The sequence below is a fragment of the Daphnia pulex genome, chromosome 8, assembly GCF_021134715.1.
Source record: "Daphnia pulex isolate KAP4 chromosome 8, ASM2113471v1".
Classification (NCBI taxonomy): Eukaryota; Metazoa; Arthropoda; class Branchiopoda; order Diplostraca; family Daphniidae; genus Daphnia; species Daphnia pulex.
The window spans coordinates 12,933,750-12,956,468 of record NC_060024.1 but is presented as its reverse complement, the minus strand read 5'-3'; the positions used below and the strand labels follow the sequence as shown (position 1 = coordinate 12,956,468).

At 40.5% G+C, this 22,719-nt stretch overlaps 5 protein-coding genes and 1 long non-coding RNA gene across 12 annotated transcripts in view; 5 read left to right on the top strand and 1 right to left on the bottom strand.

Annotated features, from left to right (window-relative positions):
- The window catches only part of LOC124201105 (semaphorin-2A-like), a 31,297-nt gene extending 23,363 nt beyond the window's left edge, over nucleotides 1-7,934 (bottom strand). Inside the window, exons 1-2 of the mRNA XM_046597553.1 lie at nucleotides 7,600-7,934; nucleotides 5,852-6,005 (exon numbers count right to left, since the gene is read on the bottom strand). Coding sequence (XP_046453509.1) covers nucleotides 5,852-5,954 — 103 coding nt within the window. The 5' untranslated portion in view covers nucleotides 5,955-6,005; nucleotides 7,600-7,934. The remainder of the gene's footprint in view (nucleotides 1-5,851; nucleotides 6,006-7,599) is intronic.
- Nucleotides 7,935-8,019: 85 nt separating this feature from the next.
- Nucleotides 8,020-9,474, top strand: LOC124201106 (probable 39S ribosomal protein L45, mitochondrial). The gene is made up of 6 exons (XM_046597554.1): nucleotides 8,020-8,176; nucleotides 8,235-8,327; nucleotides 8,392-8,601; nucleotides 8,666-8,817; nucleotides 8,884-9,055; nucleotides 9,127-9,474. Exons 1-6 carry the CDS (start codon nucleotides 8,120-8,122, stop codon nucleotides 9,430-9,432), a joined length of 990 nt encoding a protein of 329 aa, XP_046453510.1. The 5' UTR covers nucleotides 8,020-8,119; the 3' UTR covers nucleotides 9,433-9,474.
- Nucleotides 9,475-9,615: 141 nt separating this feature from the next.
- LOC124201107 lies at nucleotides 9,616-10,828 on the top strand. 2 transcript variants are annotated; one of them, XM_046597555.1, is made up of 2 exons: nucleotides 9,616-9,937; nucleotides 9,998-10,828. In XM_046597555.1, exons 1-2 carry the CDS (start codon nucleotides 9,830-9,832, stop codon nucleotides 10,730-10,732), a joined length of 843 nt encoding a protein of 280 aa, XP_046453511.1. In that variant the 5' UTR covers nucleotides 9,616-9,829; the 3' UTR covers nucleotides 10,733-10,828. The 2 variants fall into 2 exon arrangements, with proteins under 2 accessions (XP_046453511.1, XP_046453512.1); XM_046597556.1 differs by having other exon boundaries at nucleotides 9,616-10,535; nucleotides 10,600-10,828.
- A 1,332-nt stretch (nucleotides 10,829-12,160) lies between these two features.
- LOC124199559 (zinc transporter ZIP3-like) lies at nucleotides 12,161-16,517 on the top strand. Of its 3 annotated transcripts, none has more exons than XM_046595392.1 (4): nucleotides 12,161-12,252; nucleotides 14,815-15,725; nucleotides 15,807-16,016; nucleotides 16,086-16,517. In XM_046595392.1, exons 2-4 carry the CDS (start codon nucleotides 14,858-14,860, stop codon nucleotides 16,277-16,279), a joined length of 1,272 nt encoding a protein of 423 aa, XP_046451348.1. In that variant the 5' UTR covers nucleotides 12,161-12,252; nucleotides 14,815-14,857; the 3' UTR covers nucleotides 16,280-16,517. The 3 variants fall into 3 exon arrangements, with proteins under 3 accessions (XP_046451348.1, XP_046451347.1, XP_046451349.1); XM_046595391.1 differs by lacking the exon at nucleotides 12,161-12,252 and adding an exon at nucleotides 12,500-13,693; XM_046595393.1 differs by lacking the exon at nucleotides 12,161-12,252 and adding an exon at nucleotides 12,500-13,778.
- A 669-nt stretch (nucleotides 16,518-17,186) lies between these two features.
- LOC124200040 lies at nucleotides 17,187-19,230 on the top strand. The gene is made up of 4 exons (XM_046596121.1): nucleotides 17,187-17,472; nucleotides 17,537-17,700; nucleotides 17,772-17,941; nucleotides 18,014-19,230. Exons 1-4 carry the CDS (start codon nucleotides 17,325-17,327, stop codon nucleotides 19,089-19,091), a joined length of 1,560 nt encoding a protein of 519 aa, XP_046452077.1. The 5' UTR covers nucleotides 17,187-17,324; the 3' UTR covers nucleotides 19,092-19,230.
- Nucleotides 19,231-19,904: 674 nt separating this feature from the next.
- On the top strand, nucleotides 19,905-21,548 carry LOC124199289. 4 transcript variants are annotated; one of them, XR_006876778.1, is made up of 5 exons: nucleotides 19,905-19,995; nucleotides 20,058-20,200; nucleotides 20,272-20,480; nucleotides 20,827-21,079; nucleotides 21,491-21,548. It is a non-coding gene; the product is annotated as an uncharacterized LOC124199289 (long non-coding RNA). The 4 variants fall into 4 exon arrangements; XR_006876775.1 differs by having other exon boundaries at nucleotides 20,261-20,480; XR_006876777.1 differs by having other exon boundaries at nucleotides 20,058-20,205.
- Nucleotides 21,549-22,719: the final 1,171 nt, after the last annotated feature.

Genomic DNA, 22,719 nt, shown 5'->3' with positions numbered 1-22,719 from the left:
CAACATCCGAATGGATGATGTTGTATGCGCTGCTGAGCCCAGGCGTAAGATATACATACATAAACGAATATGCTCGTACGTGTACATCAATATCAACAACACGTCCAATCTGACTAGACTACACCCCTCCATCTCTTTCTCCTTTTGAAGTTCCATTAATGTAAACCATTTCTCTCTCTCTGCTTACACACACACCTGGGCGGTTATATTTACCCAAGCATTTATAACTTTGAAAAAAAAGGGGGCCAGGTTAGTTTCTTGGATTTCATCTAATCTCGAGTCTGACATCACACACGCATGTGATGGCCAAGAGACCCAATCAACTTTGACTCGATTTCAGTTGTTTTTTGTTTTTCCTCCTTTTCAGCTTTTCCGTGTGGGTAGCATCATTTATATACAGCTGCCAGAGAGACCCAACTCGACTCTGCTTCTCTACACACGTACAAGACAGAAAAACACACACGTGATTACACGTGTAGAGTTGAGTCTCAAGTCTATCGTATCGCCTGTTTTTCCCTCATTGGCTTTCAGATCCGATTGATGTCCACGTCAAAATGAGCAGGGGGAAAGAACATTCCGAGATGGGGGAAATCATTTTTCCAAAAGATGAAAGAGAGTCTTAGACAATCATTTCCCCCCCTCTTGTCCTGCCTGTCAACAGTGCTGATAGACGCGCACACACTCCATTGGACTATGGATGATAATTACACAGAGACGGCCGTCTACGCCAACGTCAGCGTAGTCGAAAAGGCACACAAATTCCAAAATGAGCAATTCTTCTCGAATAACGCCAAGGCGGCCGATTTTGACACCAGCTTTGCCGATCCGCTCGTTTGAATCCATCACCACCGAAAAAACCAACTTTAGCAGTGCCTCCTTCTTATTCAAACAGCCCACAAATCCAAATTACGTGAACCAACCATCCAGCCTCTCTCTCTCTCTCTTAGTCTTTACATACTACCCACACAGAAATAACGGGGTGATCCATCATCATTTAACTCTCCGTGATACCAGCAGGATTGGGCTGATGTATCAGATCCAGTCCTGCTATAAAACCCACAACCAGCCAACCCCGGGTCCATTCAGAGTCCCGAAATGTTTTTGGTTTGAAAGGGTTGACTCATTACGCAGTCTCGAGTGTTAATCCTCTTTTCCACACACACACACACAGACACAAACGAACGCGTTTTGAGCACACAAGGGGCTTCTGAAAATACTAGTCATAAATAATTATAACAACAACAACTGTACGGGCGAAACAAAACACTAAACACACTATTTGGGTTTCCTCCTGGCCTCTTCAAACTTTTTTTTCCAGTCTCGGTAACATGCGTTTTCTAACCCCCCGGAATTGTTTCAGAGTGTCTCTCTCTTTACTTGCAGGTCTAACCAGGTCAATCCTCTCAGGCTGACAGTAAACAGATCTGGCTGTTACTTCTCATTCTTTTCTTGGGGTTGTTCTCTCTCTCTCTACTTTACTTTCTTCTGTTTCATTTGAAACTTCAAACGAGAATAAAAGAGCCGAGGGTCTAGAGGGAGGACACCAGATTGGACAGACCTACTCCGAAAATGCTAGACCTAGCCAAACCCAAATTCCAGGTGAGCGGACCAGAGATCAAAACCAACGTGAAATCGTTCCTTTCCCATCTAACTCGAAATGTACATATGCAGTCTACTACGCGTATATTCATGAGCCAGAAAAGTAACTCTAGCCGCACACACAGTGTCTCCCAAATAAGCCCTCGCCTTATCTCTTCCTCACTCCTTTTTTTCAAGTCTCTCCTCAAAGTCTACGTTCTTATTTCCTTTTTCTTTCCACAGCGTGAATTCACGCTCGACGTGGCGTGCTGGTCTCTCCCCCCTGACAAATCCTCGAGACGCAAAAGCACTCACAGACAACAAGTCCCGCGCTCAGCCCCCGCCAGTCGTTTCTTTTGGGGGGATTTAAAAAAGAAACAGAAAATCTGTCGCAGCTAGTCAGTGAGAGCAGCAGCAGCATACATCACAATAATCACTACAGTAGGAGGGTAAAGAGCTCGTCGAAGGATGCGTCTGCACGGATGGATGGAAAGAAAAAAAGAGCTGGGCGAGAGTGTCTCATAAAGTAATCGGATGCATTAGCACACACACACCAACTAGTCCTGGAATCCTTCGTCGACGACCAGAAAGTGAGTGTGTTTTTTCGGGGTGCCGCCGCATCCCATCAAAGTTACAAGACGTAGAAGAGCATTCAACAGTTTCGAGAGATATACGACTACTGAATATAACTTTCGGGTCCGACCATTTTGCATTTGAAATGGTGGTGGTGGTAGGGGGGAAAAACGAAAAGAGCATCAGCGCCCCGTAAAGTTTACCAATCATTAACGACAGGCTATACGACGTATATTTATAACTAATTTTAGAAGCGCCCGGTTGGTCGGTCGGGTGGGTTTTTTAATATACAAACAAGTCAACCCATATTGCACACAAACAAGACACGTGGAGTTTTTAAAAGCTTTTTCTCGAGGAGAGAGAGAGAAGATTTCTTACTTTCGTCCGGCGTCGTCGTCTCTAACAGATTCCCAAGGAAAACAAACAGTTGGTGTTGAAATCTCTTTCTGTTTCTGTCCCGTCTGTCGTCGTCGTCGCGGTCTTTTTGAAAAAACTTAAAAGCTATTTCATGTCCGACAAACAACCTACCAAATATCCCAACCACCACGACAGCGGCATTCCGACTAATGAACTTGTAATCCCATTTCCAGCTACTACTATTACTACTTCTACCACCCAAAATCGAATTTGAATCGAGCGCGCGCTAAAATCGTGAAAAAACAAAATCAAATTCAAATTTTTTAAAAGGAGCGGGAGATCAAAGGTTTCAAATACACGCCTCTCTCCCGCATTTATATCTTCAAAAAAAGACGAGCCAGGAAGTCGTGAAAAAGACCCGCCATTTAGTCCATTCAATTTGAATTTTCTTTGACGTTCGACGCTCTGCGACGATGATTAACAGTTGGTTTTTTCTTTGCGCAGTTCTATACACTGTGACTTGATCAAAAGAAAAATCGTACAGAGAGAGAGTGTGTCCCCCTGGCTTATAAGTAACCACCACCAACCACAACATTCTCCAATAAAGTCGACGAGGGAGGAAACGTCAGATCTGCGTTATGTCCTCCTCGATTGGTTCCTCCTTTTTTTTGACGAGAGAGACTTGGACCAGATTTTCTCCTCTCTTATCTTATTGACTAGCCATTGAACATGTTCTTCCTCTCTGCGGCTAATGGATCTCCTACAGACCCAACAATAGAGTTCTTTATTTCTTCGTCGACTGCCGAGACTTGTAGGACACCACCAATAGACGCATCAAGAAGAAGAAGAAGATCCATCATTTCCGAATGATGGAAGCAAAGGATAAAGATGAGAGGAGGAGGGAAAGGAAGAAGAAAAAACAAAATAATATCTTCCAGCAGTATATGTTGTTGCCTTATGGCTATTGTTTGTTTTCTCAAGATGATCCCGCTGTACAGCCGAGAGGATGACTGGGCAACAAATGGCCCAAACGAGCTGCAAGATGATGACGGAATGCCTGGCGGACATAAGTATAAAAAAAGAAGACGGCTCTCTTTTCTCCCCGACAACTCTACCGATGGCTATCGCCCAATGTAACAACAAGATGATGAGGACCGAGAAGAAGAAGATGTTCTCAAACTCCAGCCATGTGGAGCAGAGCAAACCCCGGCGCAAGTCCCATACATTTCTGACGGAAAGGACCACAACGAATCGAGACCGAGCGCTTGGGAGGGCCGCTCTCTATACACGGTTGAATAAGTTCCGACGAAATTTTTGTTTCCAAAGAAAAACCAGTTGTTGTTGAGATGAATAAAACTCTTGAATTTTTTTCCAACCCCTCGACTTCCATTTAAGGCGCCAAGGTTTATTAAAAAAACACAAGAAAACGAACGAAACATTTCGAGAGATTTTCGAAATGGACAGAAATAAGAAAGGCCGCCCCGAAAAAAGAAAGAAAAAACTGACGAAATGCCGCCCGCCCCTGTCCAGTGATTCCCTGCGTAACTCAAAGCGATCCCCTTCCCCCCTCCCGATCTATGTAGCAATAATACGAGTCTGGTCTGCTAGAACGTGAAATGCAATCATGTCGGTCGGCTCCGTGTGTTTCCCCCTGTGTGGAGTGCAAAAGGAGCCACAAAACAACTTCATCATTCCCGCAGTCGCGGCAGTTGGTCGGCCACTCCCACCCTTTCGGGGCTCATCTGACCAGCCCCACCTGCTGTGCGTATGTGCTGGCCATCAATAATGATCCACGCAGGGCTATTTACCGCTTCTGCCGCGCTCATCTCAAAGCCAAACAATAAGCCCAGCAACAACAACAACAACAAGACAAAAAAAGAAGAAATAAGAAAAGAAAATACTAGTTTATATGTGTGTGGAAGAATCTTTTCCTTCTTTATCTTAATCCCCCTCTTTAGGTTACTGATCATTACGTCGCCAGTTCCAAGAAAAACATGTTTATTTATTTTTCTTTCTTCTGCCTTTCACGTTTGAAAAAATATTTGGTTGGCTCATTTTCTAGTCGTAAACACCCGACTCGAATCGTTTCGAGCCAATTAAGTCATTTCGTTCTCCTCCTATCCTATCGTCTTTCTTTTAACGACGCAAAAATATAATTATGCCAAAAATGATAAAAAAGAGAGGTGATGTGTTTCAAAACTGGTAGGTATCAAAAACCCTCCTCCCCATACCGGGAGCGCTCTATTTAAACTCCCCAAAAAGAAAAAGATTTTGTTTTCTTTTTCTTTAAATCTCATTAGCCTTGCAAATGATTCGGCGTGTGTGTGTAAAGGGGAAACTAGCCATCTGCCCGAAATATATAAATATTAGAGACCGTTCTTACACAACAGGCCCCAACACCACGGCCGCACAATCACGAATTGAAGCCTCTTCTGTGTTGTTGGGGTGCGTGAGCGCGGGCGGAGTGGGTAATTGACTCTTCTGTATAGAATAGAAGAAGACCACAGTTTCTTCCAATTGGCGGGGGTTACGAAGGGCGGACACGAAATGGGCGTCGTGGGTTACATCTCAATGTGCTCCGAAAAAAGAAAGAAAATAACCGAGCCAGCCGAACAAAGAGGGAAAAATCTTCTACCAGAAGAAGAAGAGGGGGGAAGAACTTAACATTGCTTTCGTGATGAGTCTATTTTATATATACTGCGCAAAGGGAAACAACAGCACAAGCAACAACCAGCACAGGTCCACACCACCGCTTTGGCTGCTACAGGCAAAAAAGAGCTCGAAGTTCATGGTCTTTTGGGGCAGAGGCTCTTTTTTTTCTTATTTTCCTTCTTCCTACTCCGCCTCTTAGGGCTCTCCTATCTTATAGCTTAAGCTGCCTGCCCTGTGCTTGCTTATCCTCATCGTATAGCCCATTGCCGACATCTCAATTCTTTTTTGGCTCTCGCTCTGACGTCCATAAAAGAGATGGAAGAAAAATAAAAGAAAAAAAGAACCTGATGTGTGTGTAGCCTCCAGGGCTGCAGACTCTGTTTCGAAAACCCCGTAGAGTTTTCTCCGAAAGAATATAAATAATGTCTTCTTTCTTTCTTTATTTCTCGACTAAAGACATTTCCCCCACTCACACAGCCCCCTTCTTTTCTTTCTCATTCACCTGGAAGCAATAGCACACACATTTTGCACCTGGAGGGCCAAAAGAGAGGGGTGAAACAACACCCGGAGAAAAGAAATTGAACGATTTCCATCCAGACTGGAAAAAGATGAAGGCCGACGACTTCACCCCCACTAAATTACTCGGGACGTTTTCTTGGTGAAGGAATAAATATGAAGGTGTTTCACATACCTGCGCTTAATTGCTCCATTGCGGAAATGAAATGAGCAGCGGCCAGCAGCGAGAGCCAGCAGAGCATCACCGGCCGGCACGGCCACCTCCTAGTTCCGGTCATGTTTGTGTGTGCTGTAGCGGTCCTCGCCCCCTTTTGATTTCGGTTTGTCGTCTAAACAAATCAACAAATGAAATTAAAAAAAAAAATAGACACGGATCGAAAACAATACGTCGAGAGAGAGGGGAGAGTACCAAGGTTTAGGTTACCAACTAAACAACAACAACTAGAGAAACAAACGTTGGAACAAAGTTATGGCATCAGCATATCATCATAAATAGGAGAGAGAGAGAGACATGCGATCGAATGTCGGTCCCCCCAACAAAAACAAAATGAGAAAATTCCGGGAATGTGAACGGCACGAAAGCCTCAGGTAGACTTGATGAAAAAGGGAAGAAGAAGAAGAAATAAAATATGCATTATTTCTACGGGGGGAAATCATTTCTCCCTAAATCAGACACGACGGGAAACGTCACATCGCATGATGCTCAAAAAAATATTTTTTTTTTCCTTGGAATAAAAACCTGTGGATCGGCGCAGGAGAAAAATGAAAATTGCCCAGGGAAGAGAATCGATCCATCATCAAAAGGTTTTTTTGTTCGATCGTTGATGAACAAAACTGAAACGGACCCCAAAAAAGATAAGTATCGAATCTGATTGCACCCGTTACTTTTTCCACCCTCCCACACTGGATCTCAATAGCTCCTCCCTATGGAACCCCCCTCCACATTTTGAGTTGAAGGGGATCAAAACTTTTTGAAAATAAGAAGAGGAACAGCTGTGCTTCACACACAGCTAGGGATTTTCGAAACATTCTCCAGGTAGTATATAGAAGAGAATAATAACACAAAGGGAAAATGGCTGCGAGGGGGGGGGGACGTACGTACAGTGGTGGTGGGGGGTTGACTGGACAGTTGTGGAGGAATTGAGAAAGTGGAAGACGACGAGCTTCAAAGGAGAAATCTGTTTGCACGGGGAGCTATACTCGATTCGTTATAGCCAAGAGATCTATCGCCAGAGTCTTTAATCAAGTCGATGGCATGTTTGTTGTTCCAACAACGGACGACATATTCACTGCTCCCAAAATTTCTAATCAACAACGAATGCACACACACGAGCCATCTACTATACACCAAAGGGCAACAGACGGTTTCACTGTTGCCTGCTGCTGCTGCTGGACGTGGAACAGTCGAGCAAACGGCAGCTCTCACAGACGTAGTAGTACTACTACTACCACGATCAATAAGTACACAAAAAAGTTTTGCCGGCTCTTTCCTTCCTTCCTTCCCCATTTTCCCCTTCAATCCCCTTTGCAGTGAGTGGCTACAACACGAGTGTAACAGCAGCAGCAGCAGCAGGAGTAGAGAATAGGCCGAGCGCGTACCACGTAGTGTGTAATCATTTCTAGGGATCAACTTGATGGGGTTCAATTCACGAAAACCATCTTCCGTTGTACACACTCGATCACACACACGGCCCATCCGAAATTGATTCTGTGTGTGTGTACGTTATTCAACTCTCCAAGGCTTCGGCCAAATATTTTTTTTTCCAAGATGGCTTACAGCCAACAACAACAGACAAGAGGGGGGACGACTTTTCAGCAGGTGTTGATGCCCGACCGACAGAAAAGGCAACATCATTTATACAACGAGAAAAGAAAAAGGGAGCTTTTTTTTATCCGAACATGGTTATGAAGGAAATAACTCACACAACGCCTCTGCAGCGACACACACACACACACACTGGCACAACACACACACAGACACTGGCTCACACAAAAAGGTCAAGTTCAGGAAACTCTTGTCGAATCTTTTTTGAAAGACACAGCACGTTTTGAGCAGAGGGAAATTATGTTTTAAAATGGGGGAGAGCCAGTCGTTAATGCACACACTTGAATGATTCACTCACAAATAAGTTTGCAAGTCTCCCTTGGATTTAGTTCGTGGAATCACAAGAACTCGATTCTCATGATGCAAGGTGGGAAAACAGTAGACAACAAACACCCTCGGTCCTCAACGCTTGAACGACTGAGACGAAGCGTCTGAAGCAAAACGGAAGAATGGATGGCTGCTGGGAGTAGCGACCCCTATCGCAGTTGGATGTTTCTACCGCTAGATGGCAGTATTGGGTAGAGATTTGATTTTCATCTTGACGTCGTCTGCTGAGCACGATTAAATACACATTTTATTTTGTTTGTTATAATAAACTTGAGGAAATCATCGTAGACAATGAGTTTATCACAGTGGACTGGTCTCAGGACGTTGCTGACACCTTCGCTGTTAAATGTAACCACAATTAATAAGGCAATAGTTCTTTGAATAACATTTGTTTTCTCCGTTCTAGGTACGCAATGTTCCGGCGGTGAGTGCCGGAATTCAAGTTCGACACATCGCTAAACATTGGCTTCCCCAGTTCAAGAAACTGAGAAGATTGAAGGTGAACTTGGAAAACTAGAATTTATGAATATAAACTTTACCTTATGTTTTGGATCACTGGATAGGTTCAAAAAGTAAAGCTGCCCAATTTTCGTGAGGATCAAGATGCCTCAAAATTATCACCAGACCAGATACGGGCAAGAATGAAGGAACAAGGAATGCTACCTCCCCGTTCTTGGATGGAACGGCCTGTATTTGTCTCTGCAACATCATCTGTGTTTGAAGCATATGTTCCTCCAGAGGGTGATGGAAAGCTATCAGCCTTGACGCTTGGGGTAAATTCAGTTACTTTTCAATTTGTGTTTTTTACTCATCAAGATAACATTTTGCATTGCACAGGGTGCCAAACAAAGTATGGAATTGTTGTCCAAAAAGAGCAAGTCCATGATGGCTGTTAGAAAAATCAAAAGCTTTGAAGAAGACTTTAGCACCAAATATTTCCCAGAAGAGGCTCAAGAAATTTACCTCAAAGCACACAAAGCACTTGCAGAGTAAGCTACTATCTGTTTTACTATTTTACAACAAGTATTCTCATTACAAATGGCTTTTCAATAAAGGAAAGATGATGATACTTTACATCAGTGTGTAACGGAGCTCTGTTACCCTTTGATGACAGACGATCTTCGGTCATGTACTGTACGCTGGCAGTTTCTGAAATCTCTTGAGCCTCCAAGAGTGGTCCACGCCAGGTGCACCGAAGTTATCAACAAGGAGAATATTTTCTCACAGGTTTGTTCAATAGCCTCGTTGAATTTCACTTAAAATTTAATTAATTTAACTTATCCCGTTTGAAATTTCAGGTAACGGTTCGCTTTCACACTCAGCAAACATTAGCCGTTTACGACCGATTCGGTCGCTTGATCTACGGTAACGAAGTTGTTGCCAAAGACGTTCTCGAATATGTCGTCTTCGAAAAACACTTGGCCAATGTGTACGGATTGTGGAGAATTCACGAAAAGATCATTCCCGACTGGATGCCGGAGCGAGAAGCTGGAAAGAAAACTTACATTAAACAAAAACCCGTTGTTGAAGTCGAGCCGGTCACTGAATCCGTCGTTCAACCCGTCACCCCTACTGAAGGGTCGGCGTCAGCTGCTGTAGCATGAAAGTGTGCTTAAATTGAGTTAATACATTTGAAATAGTCATGATGACATCAGTTGTGTCCGTCCACGTCAGGGGGCGGAAGTAGTGAAGGACTACGAAGCAGCTTTTAAAAAGGATGTGTTGACACTAACATTGTAGTAAATTTATTTTTATTTTCGATTAATTTCAAGTTTAACGATTGATTAATATGCGAAATAATCCTTAATTGATAGAAAAGCTAATGTTTGATGAAATCAAGGCCTGTCCAAGAAATGGTGGCTCAGAAATACCCAGCCGAGGAAGTTGCAGATGACTGGTAGCGCGTCGTGGTTTATAAGTAGCCGATCATGGGCAGGACAGTAATGAATATTTCAACACCATCTTGCCTTGTATCTTAAGTGAAGAATTTCGACCAGAAAAATGGCAGAAAGAGAGTCGATGAATAAAACCGGACCGTATTGTCAAAAGTCAAAGTCTGCTGTTTATCGACCGACATTCTTATTACCGATCGTGATCAACGACAAGCTGGTAACTATGAAAATTGATTCCGGTTGCCACGATTCTATCATCAGCATTCGTGTCTGGCAGGAGCTTGGCCGACCACAATTAGATCCTGTCCCCTACAAGAGGTATTCGGCAACTGGAGCTGAAGTCGTGCTGAAGGGACAATTCATCGCCCGCGTCCAGTACGCCGGAATGACTTTTGAGCTACCTGTTCAGGTGTCAAACAAAATGGACACCCGCAGTCTGATGGGAAGGCGCTGGTTTCCTACTCTCAACTTGGATTGGAATGGCGTATTCCACTGCACCTCCATCGTTCATCCATTAAAAGAACAAACTGAACGACAACGCCTTCAGGAACTCCAAATGACGCTCATCAGAACTACTGCGATTAACATTAAAGTCAAAGTCGACGGCTTCGATCTAATGATGATGTTCGACACGGGAGCGACGCAGTCCAAACTCAGCTCGACCGATTGGGAAAAGATCGGCAAGCCTGAACTGAAACCGACGCAGATTGTCATCCGGGATACGAGTAATACGATCATGCCTCTGACCGGCCAGTGCACAATCTCCTGCGAGTACAATGGACAAAAAGCCAACGTCCCAGTTTTGGTTTCCAGCGGTAAATATGCGTACAGCGTTATAGGGACCGATTGGTTTCAGCTTATCAAATTCGACTTTAATAGCATTTTCGAGAACCTAAAATTCAAACAGACAATCGAATCGAAACCTTGTCAAACAACTCAAGAACTACCCGAACGTCCGCTGGATCCGCTTCCGCCTCCGGAACAAATCAATGCCGATCAACGCCAACGCTAAAAGACAGGCGAGGAAATATTTCAAATACCAACTTTTTTAAAAAGGTATTCTGTGATTGCATTTATGTGTTACCTCCTTAATTGGAATGTCAAATTTCTTCAAAGACAATAAATTATTCTTATCTAAATGGCTGCTTTATTTCACACCAAAATTTGTTATTTCCTTACCAATTTGTATGTAGAGATAATTGATCACGTGTTGAGCCCATGTGATTTCGAATTCAAGAATGTTCTTTACCTAAATGGGGTTGCATGATCCCGGATTTTTTCCTCAGTGATTACACGAGTTGCGCTTGTGCTAGTCCCCAAAAACATAAACGGTAAGCAGTGATGATAGAAAATGAAACCTAGCAGTCGACACGACTATAGGCTAGTCAATCAACCTGAAAGATACAAAGTCTGAATTTTTATTGATGCGCTATCTTAGAGAAAATTGAAAGTCTAGCTAATATTCTTCCAGTCAATAAGTCTACCCATTCGATTAGTACAATGTAGACCATTGAGATTTGTTTCAGCTGTTATTTTTGTTGTTTGATATCAAATGTCTGGTCGATCGAAAACAAGATCAAAGTCTTCCATTTCAGTTATCATCGTGAACAAATTTGAATTAGCCTTTTCACTGGAAGCGATTGTAAGAGAAATTAAATTGCCTATAGAATACAGACATACTTTGAATTTGATTTTCTTGCATAGTAGTTGATGAATCGTTCTTGATTTTAAAAAAATTATCGAGATTGCTGCTGACACACAAATAATATTATTAGCTAAGTAAGATTGCAAAACACCCAATGGCATATGGGGAAAGCCCGTTATCATATTTTGGATAAAAGCGGATAAAAGGTAGTCTTTATCGAAGGTAAAAATTGCTTAAATATGTGTTGAATACACAAATTATAATAGATGCTGCATCTATGAATGTTTCTTTCTCGTGACTAGAATCTATAAGAATCGTCAATGCTAGTAAAGGAAGTAGTCACGATTTGCTATTTCCGAAATTCCGGTAGCCAATCCCTTCCTACTTTAATCGCACACGCGGACGACGCTGCTGCGAAATGATCTGCATATAAATGCTCCGGTGAAATGAAATACGAGTGGACACTTCCTGCTTTGATGACAATAGGAACCATTCATTTATTGATTGGCCTAAAACATGTTAGAAGAGATGAGAATACTGATCGGACTAACATGAGACAGATGCTGCTGTATAGCAACAACTGTGATGGAGCATTGAATTTGAGCTATGACTTACAGTAGCCTAGATACCATTGGTTAAATAGCTAGAAAAGGCGGTCAATTTATCCCGCGGGAGACGACAGAAGTCTTCTCTCGTCTGATTGGCCAGTAAGACTTCGCCTGCAGCCTTATAGTGAGATCTCCTGTTTCAGCACGGCACGGCTCGGTAAAGGGGTCACATGATTTCTTTCACTTGTGTAAAATAAAAGGGGATACCATAGGAGCTGCACACGGCACTACTCTCTGAGCAGGAGCGCGGGAGATTCAACAAGCAAAACTCCCCAGCAGGTGAGTCTCTCAACTTTTTTTTTATCAAATTGTTTTTTTTTCTTACTTTCAACAACAAAATGAACTGGTGTAGATTGTTAAGATGAATTGTCTTTTGAATATGGAGAAAAATTATTATTCTATAGTAATTTATTCTGTCACATGGCCTTCTTGAAAATTGGACAAGATTTAACCAGAAAAGGCGATGTATTGAGTGCGATTGAGTGGCTATTGTTCGCTCACTCTGCGATATCTCTACAGCCCCACCCATATTACGTGTATAGGATTTTTTAAAGACATATTCTCTAGAAAAGCAATTTCGGGTCCGGAATAATTATTTTTTGCTGTTCACGTCATTTCGTGATTGAGACAAAAGTCATGCGGGGCGTTGTGTCTAGATTCAATTTGACTATAAATAAGAAGTTGTATTACCTGCATTTGTTCTATAGCTATTTCTATAGTGCTTTCTAAATTTCTGTATAGTTGTGAAAATGCTCGGGCTCGACACATATGTAGTAAAATCAATCCATTGTCGGGGGAAACGTTTTCAGTCTTCCATCCGGTTTTGCTGGATTGAGTTCTGTGTTGACGAACCCTCGCCCTTTGGGGATTTTTCTTCGCCCCTGATTTTTGTGACGTCATTACATGGAATACATTATCAACTCGGGCTGGGAATAACCAAAAGGAAGAACCGTAACCTCAGGCTGATTTGTTGCGGGAGGTGATGTGTGCTGCTCGAGTCCGATTTCCGTCTCGACTTTCTATATTATATGCTGCTACTGCATGCCCGGCTGTGTATATTAGAGTCTATCGTATACACCAGCATTTTTGGCACCGGCGCGAATAGGATGCGACAGAAAACCGACCTTGGTTAAAACAGGATTCACTGTTGTATTTTAAACTTTTATAATTCGTAGCGACGACAGGGAGTCTATATACTCTTGTTACTTCTTCCCAACAAAAACGAAAACTGGTGTGTCGGCATTCTTACGCAAATTCTGAAAAATAACCTTGAATACAACTCCGCGGCTATAATTTAGTCACGGAGAGGATTCATCAGTTGCTAAGGTTCGACTATTCGTAAAGAGATATCCGCATAAACACCCACTGTGGTGTAGAAAGTTGTTGAACTTATTTTACTCAATTGTGGCCGCAGATCAAATAAAGAAATAACTATATAGTGCGGGCCCAGCTGTTTATTCAAAAAATTTAGCCCAAACGTTTTCACATCTGGGTGCCACACAACTCGTTTGCTTCTTCCAATAGCTGTTTTTTTTTTTTTATTATTACATAGCTTATACCTGACTACATGAGCATTTTAGATTGGATGTGTGAAGTAGCTACGTGGCAGTCGAATTGGCTAGTTCATTTCAACCCGCTCGGAGTGCTTGTACTAGTGCTGCCAAGTACAAATAAGAAAGTAACAAAGGCCTCTAAACCAATAATCCGACAGGGTCATACCGTACGTAGACGCTTATTGTGTTATCAATTCATATTGTGGCTGGGAGTGTATATAGCTTGGTATCAAGCGCTTTTACGTGACAAGGGTAAATAATCATTGATTTTTAAACCAAGCTTCTTTTGATGCTGCAGTTATTCTTTCTATTTTATAGCTATGCTACTAATCAAGCGTAAAGATAGAGCCTCGTGCAGAGAATATGAAAAAATCATGCTTGTACGATTAAATTTCGTGTAGGCTAGACTTATGACCCCTAGATTACAGTTGTGTTTTATTTTTATTATTTCATTTATTAATATCAGTCGACATTGTCCTTCAAATGTTATTTGTCTGGATATGTCTGGACACTATCAGTGGCTATTATGATGTGTATGAGAATTACGGAAATGGTTTAGTAAGTTTGGGAATTTTGAGTGGCAATTTAATGGAAGGATCAATAGAATTTACAATAAAACATTTAAAATAAAATCGATGAATTTTATGGATCACTTTGCTATACGGAAAAAAAGGGCGATATGAATAATGGAAATTCCGGAAATCTGGACAGCTTCCTGTTTATGTCCAGAGGTCCGTTTGTTTCCTAAAATTGGAATTCCATTATCTCAAAAGGTCAGACAAAAAAAAAATCCAGTTTCTCAGGTAGTGACCCTGCTAAGCTAACGGAATCCCTTTTTACTGAGAAGTGAAGTTGAACCAACGTCGAAGTAGCCTATAGTTGCATGTGTAGTGTTGTGTACGCAGCAGTCTATAAGGTATTACGTCGTACTTTGCTGTGAAAACAAACATGATTTGAAGGCTACAATACGGTTTTTTACACATATAGCGGCACCATTATGACTGAAACCACAAGTCCATATAGCTACTTGTATAGAGAATAAGTCGGAATAAGTGTCGCTTTTCTTCGTCTTTAAGGTTGTCCATGCTTATCGCTTTCAAGGACGCATGACCGACAACAATAACACCAGCATTCACGTAATGGACTTTCCAACTTTCGACACCAAGGGTTGACATTGAATGAAAAAAAAACTTATATATATAAGGCACCACAGCGTCGGAGAACAATTTCATTGTTAAAAATTTCTTGTTGGTTTAAAGTCGGTTCACAAATTATCTCTCAAACCTAGGCGGATACAACACCACAGCACCCAGCAAGGGAATAAAGCCAAAATGGATTCCGTAGACCTAGCCAAAGTGATTTCCATGGTCGTCTTGTTTCTCGGGACACTCGTTCTGGGTCTATTTCCCATCTGGATCGTCCGCCGGATGAATGTCAAATCGGGCAATAAAGAAATGTCTCGAGGAATCAAAAATGTCTTGTCCGGAATGCTCTGCTTCGGTGCGGGTGTCCTGATGGCCACAGCGCTGACCCATTTGTTGCCGGAACTTCACGAAGGCATCAAAGAATTGCAGACAAATGGGACCATCAAGTCAACACTTCCGTTGGCCGAAATCATCTTCAGCGCCGGATTCTTTCTCGTCTATCTTTTGGAAGAGTTGGTTCACGTCATCATTCACCGGAGATCTCATCGCCACGAAAAACCGGAAGTTACAATCCATCAAACTGTCGGCATTTCCGTTGTCCAGCCCAACGAATTAGAAGACGGCGAGTCGTGCAACGAGAAAACTATTTGCCAATCCAACTGCGACAATGGAGATTCCGATTCTTCCGGACCCAGCACCATCTCCGGAAGTGATCAAGCCATCGTAGACAACGTGTCCATCACCAAAAATCGCACTGCCAGTGTGGTAGTACATCATCACGATCACCACCATCACGTGATGGAAGATGGAAATAGATCGCTGCCTTCCATTCAAGGCCTTATCATCATTATGGGTCTCTCATTGCACGAAATCCTGGAAGGTGTGGCTATCGGACTGGAACAGACCGACGGAGATGTCTGGAGTCTTTTCGCCGCTGTTGCAACGCACAAATTCGTCATAACGTTTTGCGTGGGAATGGATATGGCTTCGAACGGTGTCAAAACCAGTCTTCAAATTTCTTACATGATTGTTTTATCGCTTGTCTCTTCAGTCGGTATGATAATTATTACTGTTTATTTCAATCTCGATTTTACAAGGGTTACTTAGTAAGTCAAATTATTATTTGGTTATCAAGGCATCGGAATTGGAATGGGACTTTCTAATGGGACGACGGATGCGCTCGTTTTGACTTCTCTCGTTCTCCAAGGACTTGCTGGAGGCACGCTGATCTACGTAGCCTTTTTTGAGGTGCTGGAGCGTGAGCGCACCAAACCGTCTAATAAACTCATGCAGTGGGCCACTGTTCTCTTGGGATATCTCTTCATGATCGGACTGGAAGCTCTGAGTAAAATTACGAAATTTTTTTTTCATTAAATTGAAAAACTTGTAACCTTAATTGTTTTATATTTAAAAGTCCCCCAACATGAACATGGAGGAGATCATGACCACGGTACTGAAGACCCCGCACTCAGTGTTACATCCATGGCATCGACGATAGGATCGCAATTTGTTGCTGATTTCCATGCTCATAATCACGATGGACATGGCAATGAAGAGTCAGTCTTGAGTTCATCTCTCGCTTTAATTGCTTCAAAAGTTCTGCACTAGGGTTGAACCCTGTATTCTGAAAGAACTCGTGTACATACTTTTTTTTTCTTTAAATTTGACTAGCTCAAATACTTTCATTGAATGGGTGTTTATTATGTCATTGAAATTAATTCACTGGTGGAATAATGTTTTAGGAGCTCTACTCAAGATTCGATGATTTTATCGGATTTTATTTACGTTTGTGTGGTGAATTTGATTATGGAAAATGTTGTTTCAAGAATAAATTAAGCAGCAGTTACTCGAAGATTTCTAATTACCCAAAGGGTTATTGAATCACGCTTTTTTTTTGCTGGTAGGCTATGGGATGGATTAGTTGTCGATTGTCTCACTAGATTACCTTTACAACTATACTATAGCCATCTAGCGCTAATTGGTCATTCAAGCAAAAAATAAAATAAAATGTCTTTAATTTTAAAGACTAAAGCAGAGTAATGCTAAGCATAAACAGAGTTATCAAAGTCGCTTATACACAATAGTTCACCGCGTATGGGTTACAGTTACGCGTGACGGCCGAAAATTGTATTGAGTGGATTCAAAAACTTACAACGCAGACAACACTCGTCATTATTGATTTCCATGAAGGTTTCAGCTATTTTTATTGCCGTGCATTTTTCTCTCCGATTTTGATAATAACGACCGGACGGCACGCAAGGGTTCTTACTTCTTCGGTTCTTAACCGCATCTTCGGTTCTTTACCGACAGGTGGCTGCCAGTCAGCTGAGTGGGCTGGGTAAATACAATTAAATAATTCATTGAAAAAGGGTAAAATGTACAAAATAATCATTCTAATTAATTGTAGCTGATTTATTTTTAAATTTATGGTGGTGAATTGAATTCCATTGATTAAAAAAATAAACGTCGGAAAAAGAAAACCTTGCAATGTTGTTAAGCAGACGATTACAGCAGAGCAGACAATGTTTCTTTTTTGTTAACCTTCACGCGTTAGCGGCGTTTTGCTTTTTCGCTTTAAAAACTTAAACTTACACATAGCCGTGTAACGCCTGTTCAGTAATATTCGAAAACAACTTGTTTTTGTTATTTCATTATGCCTCGAGCAAAAAGTCCAAAAACTTTATTGGAACTGTCGATAGCACATGTTGTTCAACGCATGGATAAGTGGTCATGGAAGCCAATCAAGCTATCAGACACCATATCAGATTCAGAGCTCGGCACGAGTCCTTTACATCAACTACGTAAGTTATAGAATGTGATACGTAATTGACTTCACTGTAATACAACACATTTTATTGCTTATAGCTATACTTGTTCTGGAGGAAATCATGTACTATCTTGACTATAATGATTTGTTGGGTAATCACTTGAAATGGGTTATCTCTTCTCAACTCACTGAGCTTCTATTAACCTCATGTAATGAAGTTCAGATTCGTGGATATCTTAAACATGCTGCTATCCAATGTCCAGTAATAAGAAACTAAGTTTCTTGTTTTAGTAATATAATTTTATAGTTGGGCTCATTTTTTAAATGTTGCAGGGTATGAAATCGATGGAATTTCAGAGGTGCAGAGACAACATTATTGATATTGACACATCCATACTACAATGCTTTCCTAAATTCCAGCAATTAGAGAAATTGGAGATTGCATACACTTCAGTGGGAGATAATAGCTTGGAAGTTTTTGGAACATATTGCAAATATCTAAGGTAGATAAAGTGTCTATTGAAATATTTTTATTGTCTATAATTCTATTTATGTGAGAATGTCATATTTTGAAGGGAGCTGGATGTGAGTCATTGTCCAGCTGTGACTGATGCTGGAATTCAAAGATTGTGTGGTGATGCCTACCATTCAGGAAAAGATAGTGGAAGAATAGATTATATGTGGGATAATGGAAAGTGCAAATGTATCCAGATATTGCGCGTTAAGGGAACTAGCGTTACCAAGAAAGGAATTCAAATCGCTCTTCAAAACCTGCCGTCCTTGAGAGTTTTACGTCATGATTTAGTTGTAGAAGTCTTGAGTGACATGCATCAATTAACGTTTGAGAGTAATAACCTTCCCTTGATCCCCAAATATTCCTTAATTGAAATCGCTGTCGCTAGTCCGTATAAACATGGAAGCTTAGGCTTAGCGCTTCTTCTTTGCCCTTCAATTGTCAATGTCAAGATTAAGGGGATCAGTGGTTTTCCTAATAGTGAATTGTTGGAATTATTGTCAGTTGCTAGTCTTTGTCACCTACATATTTCTGCTTGTCCTGAAGTAACGTTTTATGATGGAGTGATCCCATTGCTAAAAGCCACTGGAAATCTTCTCGAGAGCCTGAAACTTAAAAATTTCAATGATGTCGATTTTCATTCTATCTTCGAGTTATGTCCTAATCTCAACTCACTTTCAATTGATAGTTGCGTTTGCTGTGCAATTCCTGTTGAAGAACAGGACAGTTCTGTGCGTTGGAAACGAATCAAAGTTGAACATCCGATTTTGAAGAAACTTGAAGTATTGCGTGTGACCTTTTCGTCTGTTAATTCCGAATCCCTACTTTTGCTATTGTCTTCACCTTCTCTCAGGGGTCTTAGAATTACTGATTGTTTTGAACTTACGGATGACATACTTGAAACGGCCGCGTTGCTTCATGATTTTCAACATTTGGAAGAATTAGAATTAGCTTACTGCGATTCTTTAACCAAAAAGGGAATTGATTTATTGTTGAATGATAGCAACTCAATAAAGGAAATGTCGTTGCAGTTCGACGTCGAACATTCAGAACTTCTTACGACAGAGAACATGGATGAATGGAAAGAGAAAAGCAAACAGAAAAATTGGGAGTCGAAATTAGATTTTTTGTCTCTCTAATTGTTCATAATTCAAGACATTTTGCTTTTAATTATTTCCCTTTCCATTGTTTTCGTTGTTGTGTATGCCGCTATGGCCTATGCGCGTTCGTTGGTGTCACAACGTCGAGGTTGAAAAATAAAACACAGTTAATTTGCTATTTGGTGGTGGAATTTAACAGTTTTCTTTCTAAAATTTTTTGCTTAATTAATTGCTGGAATAATTTATTACTAATTAGTGTTGATTGATCTGGTTAATATAACTTAAGAGATAACCAACCCATTGACAAAGTAATTTACTGAGATTCAAAATTTTCAGAAATCGCGATAATCACCGATGAATAGGCAAATTTTCCCCTACTTACATGAAAAAAGTAAAAGCAAAGATATCTAAAAAAATATGTACTACTATTTTTTTTATCTATTTAAAATTCGCTAGATGGTTCAGAAGAAAAATGAAAAACTGAAAACTATCAATTCCATACAAAATTTCGCCGAGTAATATGGAATCGGCCGTGTGAGTCGACAATATTTTGAGCAAGATTCATTCATCATAAAGGCGTGAATTTGAATACCCACCACCCCCAAACCACCATACCCCCAATCTCATCAGATTTATTTGTATATGATGTGTATCTAATTATTATTAATTTCTCGTGAGTCGTGATGTTAAGCTTCGGAAACAGAGTTCGGAAAGCAATCCATCCGTTCCGTACAGTCAAACGTGGTAATCGTGAGGGAATCTTTTGGCTGTCGGTAGGTGGCTAAAATGGTTTGTCCCCTCCCTCAGCCACCAGGTCGCGCGAGTGTCTTCGTGAGGACTGAGGACGAAACATTTGCCATTTGTTTCCAAGACGCTGACTGAAAGTGTATTCCAAATTCATTACGGAATTGCGGTGTCGATCTACATTTTCAGCCATGAAATGGTAATGCTAGTTTGAATTAATTAAATTTAATTAATCGTAGACGTTTCTATCTGAATTTACAGGCAATCTGGCATATAATTTCACTTGGCCAAATAATCTGACGACGTGGGTCGATACTGTGTCCATTTTGCCGAAATGTCGGCCATTGTTAAGCTGTACCTATACGGCTGTACGTCTCATTTCGTGCAGAAACACTTCAGAGCTAGTAAAGTAATTTTGTTGATCAATCTCCTTGCAATAATACAATAGGTTTTACTTTTATTAGTTGATTTTCAGGTCGAAAATGGAGATCCCTTTGCTCAACTGTTGCAGGAATTTAGAACAAGACAAAGTCTGAGCTTCATGGCTGTAGGATCATTAATGTGATTTTGTTGCAGCCAGCTGGTGAAAGGTGTGATCGAGTCATGGTTGAGTTACAGCTTCTGCATGCAGTTTATCGAGCTGGTGCTATCCCAAGTGTAACTGCAGGAAAACTTCTTGAATTGGTAATTTGATTGATATTGTTGGTTGTAACTTGGGAAATCTTGTGTTTTTTGTTGTTTTGTTTTCTTTATTTTGCATTCAACTGATAGTTGATCGCTACAGATTTAGTTAATGACTAGAGAGTAGACCTCTTTGCTTCTCTGTTACAATTATGAATTAAGACCATTATTGAAATGTGGATTACATTTGTTATTTTCAAGTTGGAAAACTTGACAACTACAAATTCCTTTGTAAGATTTATCAAGGTAATTCTGAGAGATTGTATAGTTTAACTTCATACTTTTGTCGTTTTGTTATGTCAAATGAGATTCTGTTCCTTGTTAGTAACTTGTTTTTGTTTTTCAATAGCTAGGTGAAGTCTGCGCTTCTTTGTTGCAGTCTAATTTGTGCTTGGATTCATTGCAGTCATCCAGTGAAAGGTGTGATTAAATTGAGCTGTTGCATGCAGTCTTTGGTGCTGATGTTGTCCTGGAGTGTGGGAGAGTCCCATGCTTCAAGTCTTCTGGGATCAGTCATATCTGAGTTGACGCTGGATCATGCTGCATTGTGGTTGCTGAAATGTTGGACATCTAGTAGAACTGCAAGAAGACTCCTTGAAATGGTAATTTGATATAAATTATAAGTTCTAACTTGGGAAGTATCATGCATGGAATTACTTACAATTAATTACTTACATTGTTTAATTTTAACATTCGGGGAAACCATCATGTCAACAGCTCTTTCCTTTGATCATATGTAAATTGAGTTATGGATTGTTTAAGGGGAATTGGTTAACAAGATAGGCAGATACTGTAGGAGAATGTTTTTGTTTCGCAGCAGAGCACTACAAATTTCAAATGAATTTGTATTGAAATCTTAAATGAGTAATCTAGTTTCGTGTAAATTTTTTTTTTTAACTTTAGTTATCAGATAGTGTTGCCAAAGAATATATGGGTGAACTCCATTTGAAGTGATTTTTTTAATTTTATACAAAATTTCCATTGATCAAACATTAATTTCATTTTGGTCATAGGTTTATGTTTACGTAGCAGTGATGTTGCAGTCCAATATGGCATGTTGTTGCAGCCTATACTGGTGAAAGATTTTTTGCATCGAGTTATGCTGTTGCTGTTCCTTGGTGCCGGACTGCTGGTGTTGTGCACAAAAGTTACATCCAGTTTTAATTGTTATTTGTGTCTATGCAGTTAACCGTTTATATGTGGAAAAGGAACAGAAAAGTTCCTTGGTGTTGAATCGCTGGTGCGTCTATGAAGTTAACCGTTTATATGTTGAGAATGAAAAAAAAAATAGTAATACGGGGAATTTTTACGTTGAACAAATAATAAACATGCCTTCGCGATTGGGAAACCAGCGAGAAGGAGATTGGGGAGGGGGCAATTGATTTTCATTAACTAGAAGAAGTCGTGGTTTGTTTGATTAAAGTAGAAATAAAATCCTTTGTCTATCTCATCCATATACATACCTATATAACCACATCTATTCCTCAAACCCCATAACTTCCACCAACATCCATTCCTTAAACACCATACCTTCCACCAATATCTATTCCTTAAACCCCCTGCCCATTTCCCCTCAAATACCTGTAATATGTAAATGATATTGTTGAATAAATTCATCTATGTTAATATGTGTCAATCTCATTTATTTTTGAAACACTTACAAAATAAACAATTCATTAAACAGAGCCTCCGGTTCAAGACAATTTTTTTTGTGCGAGGCTTTTTAGCAAGCAATCCGCCACCCGATTTGACAAAAAGTGATAGTTTGTTTACACGGAAATTGCGTCAGACGGTTACAAAATTTCTATTTCAACAATCTCATGTAGAAATTTGCATCTAGTCTACTGGTGCAAATTGCGATTCTTTAAGCTTGATTATTTAGGAGATGTGTTAAAAAAATTGTGAGTAGCCAACAAAATGAACTAATTCGCTTTTTCAGAATATTTTGAAGATAGATCACAAAAAAATCTAAAAACAACAAAGTGATCTAAAACCAAGATATTCAGAAAAAGTGGATTAGTTCAATTGTTTAGCTACCCACAGTTGCTTTTAACACATCCCCTAAATTAATGAAGCTTAAAGAATCACAATTTGTACCAGTAGACTAGATGCAAATTTCTACATGAGATTGTTGAATTAGAAATTTTGTAACCGTCTGACGAAATTTCCGTGAAAACAAACTATCACTCTTTGTCAAATTGGGTGGCGGATTGCTTGCTAAAACTCGCACATGCAGTGTCGG

Coding starts and splice junctions, on each gene's coding strand:
- LOC124200040 (XM_046596121.1), top strand. CDS start 17,325: ATGCCTCGAGCAAAAAGTCCAAAAACTTTATTGGAACTGTCGATAGCA. Junction 17,701..17,771: donor ATGCTGCTATCCAATGTCCA/GTAATAAGAAAC, acceptor TAAATGTTGCAG/GGTATGAAATCGATGGAATT. Junction 17,942..18,013: donor ACATATTGCAAATATCTAAG/GTAGATAAAGTG, acceptor CATATTTTGAAG/GGAGCTGGATGTGAGTCATT.
- LOC124199559 (XM_046595392.1), top strand. CDS start 14,858: ATGGATTCCGTAGACCTAGCCAAAGTGATTTCCATGGTCGTCTTGTTT. Junction 15,726..15,806: donor ATCGCTTGTCTCTTCAGTCG/GTATGATAATTA, acceptor TTGGTTATCAAG/GCATCGGAATTGGAATGGGA. Junction 16,017..16,085: donor GATCGGACTGGAAGCTCTGA/GTAAAATTACGA, acceptor TATATTTAAAAG/TCCCCCAACATGAACATGGA.
- LOC124201106 (XM_046597554.1), top strand. CDS start 8,120: ATGAGTTTATCACAGTGGACTGGTCTCAGGACGTTGCTGACACCTTCG. Junction 8,177..8,234: donor TGACACCTTCGCTGTTAAAT/GTAACCACAATT, acceptor TCTCCGTTCTAG/GTACGCAATGTTCCGGCGGT. Junction 8,328..8,391: donor AGAAACTGAGAAGATTGAAG/GTGAACTTGGAA, acceptor ATCACTGGATAG/GTTCAAAAAGTAAAGCTGCC.
- LOC124201107 (XM_046597555.1), top strand. CDS start 9,830: ATGGCAGAAAGAGAGTCGATGAATAAAACCGGACCGTATTGTCAAAAG. Junction 9,938..9,997: donor TCGTGATCAACGACAAGCTG/GTAACTATGAAA, acceptor CGTGTCTGGCAG/GAGCTTGGCCGACCACAATT.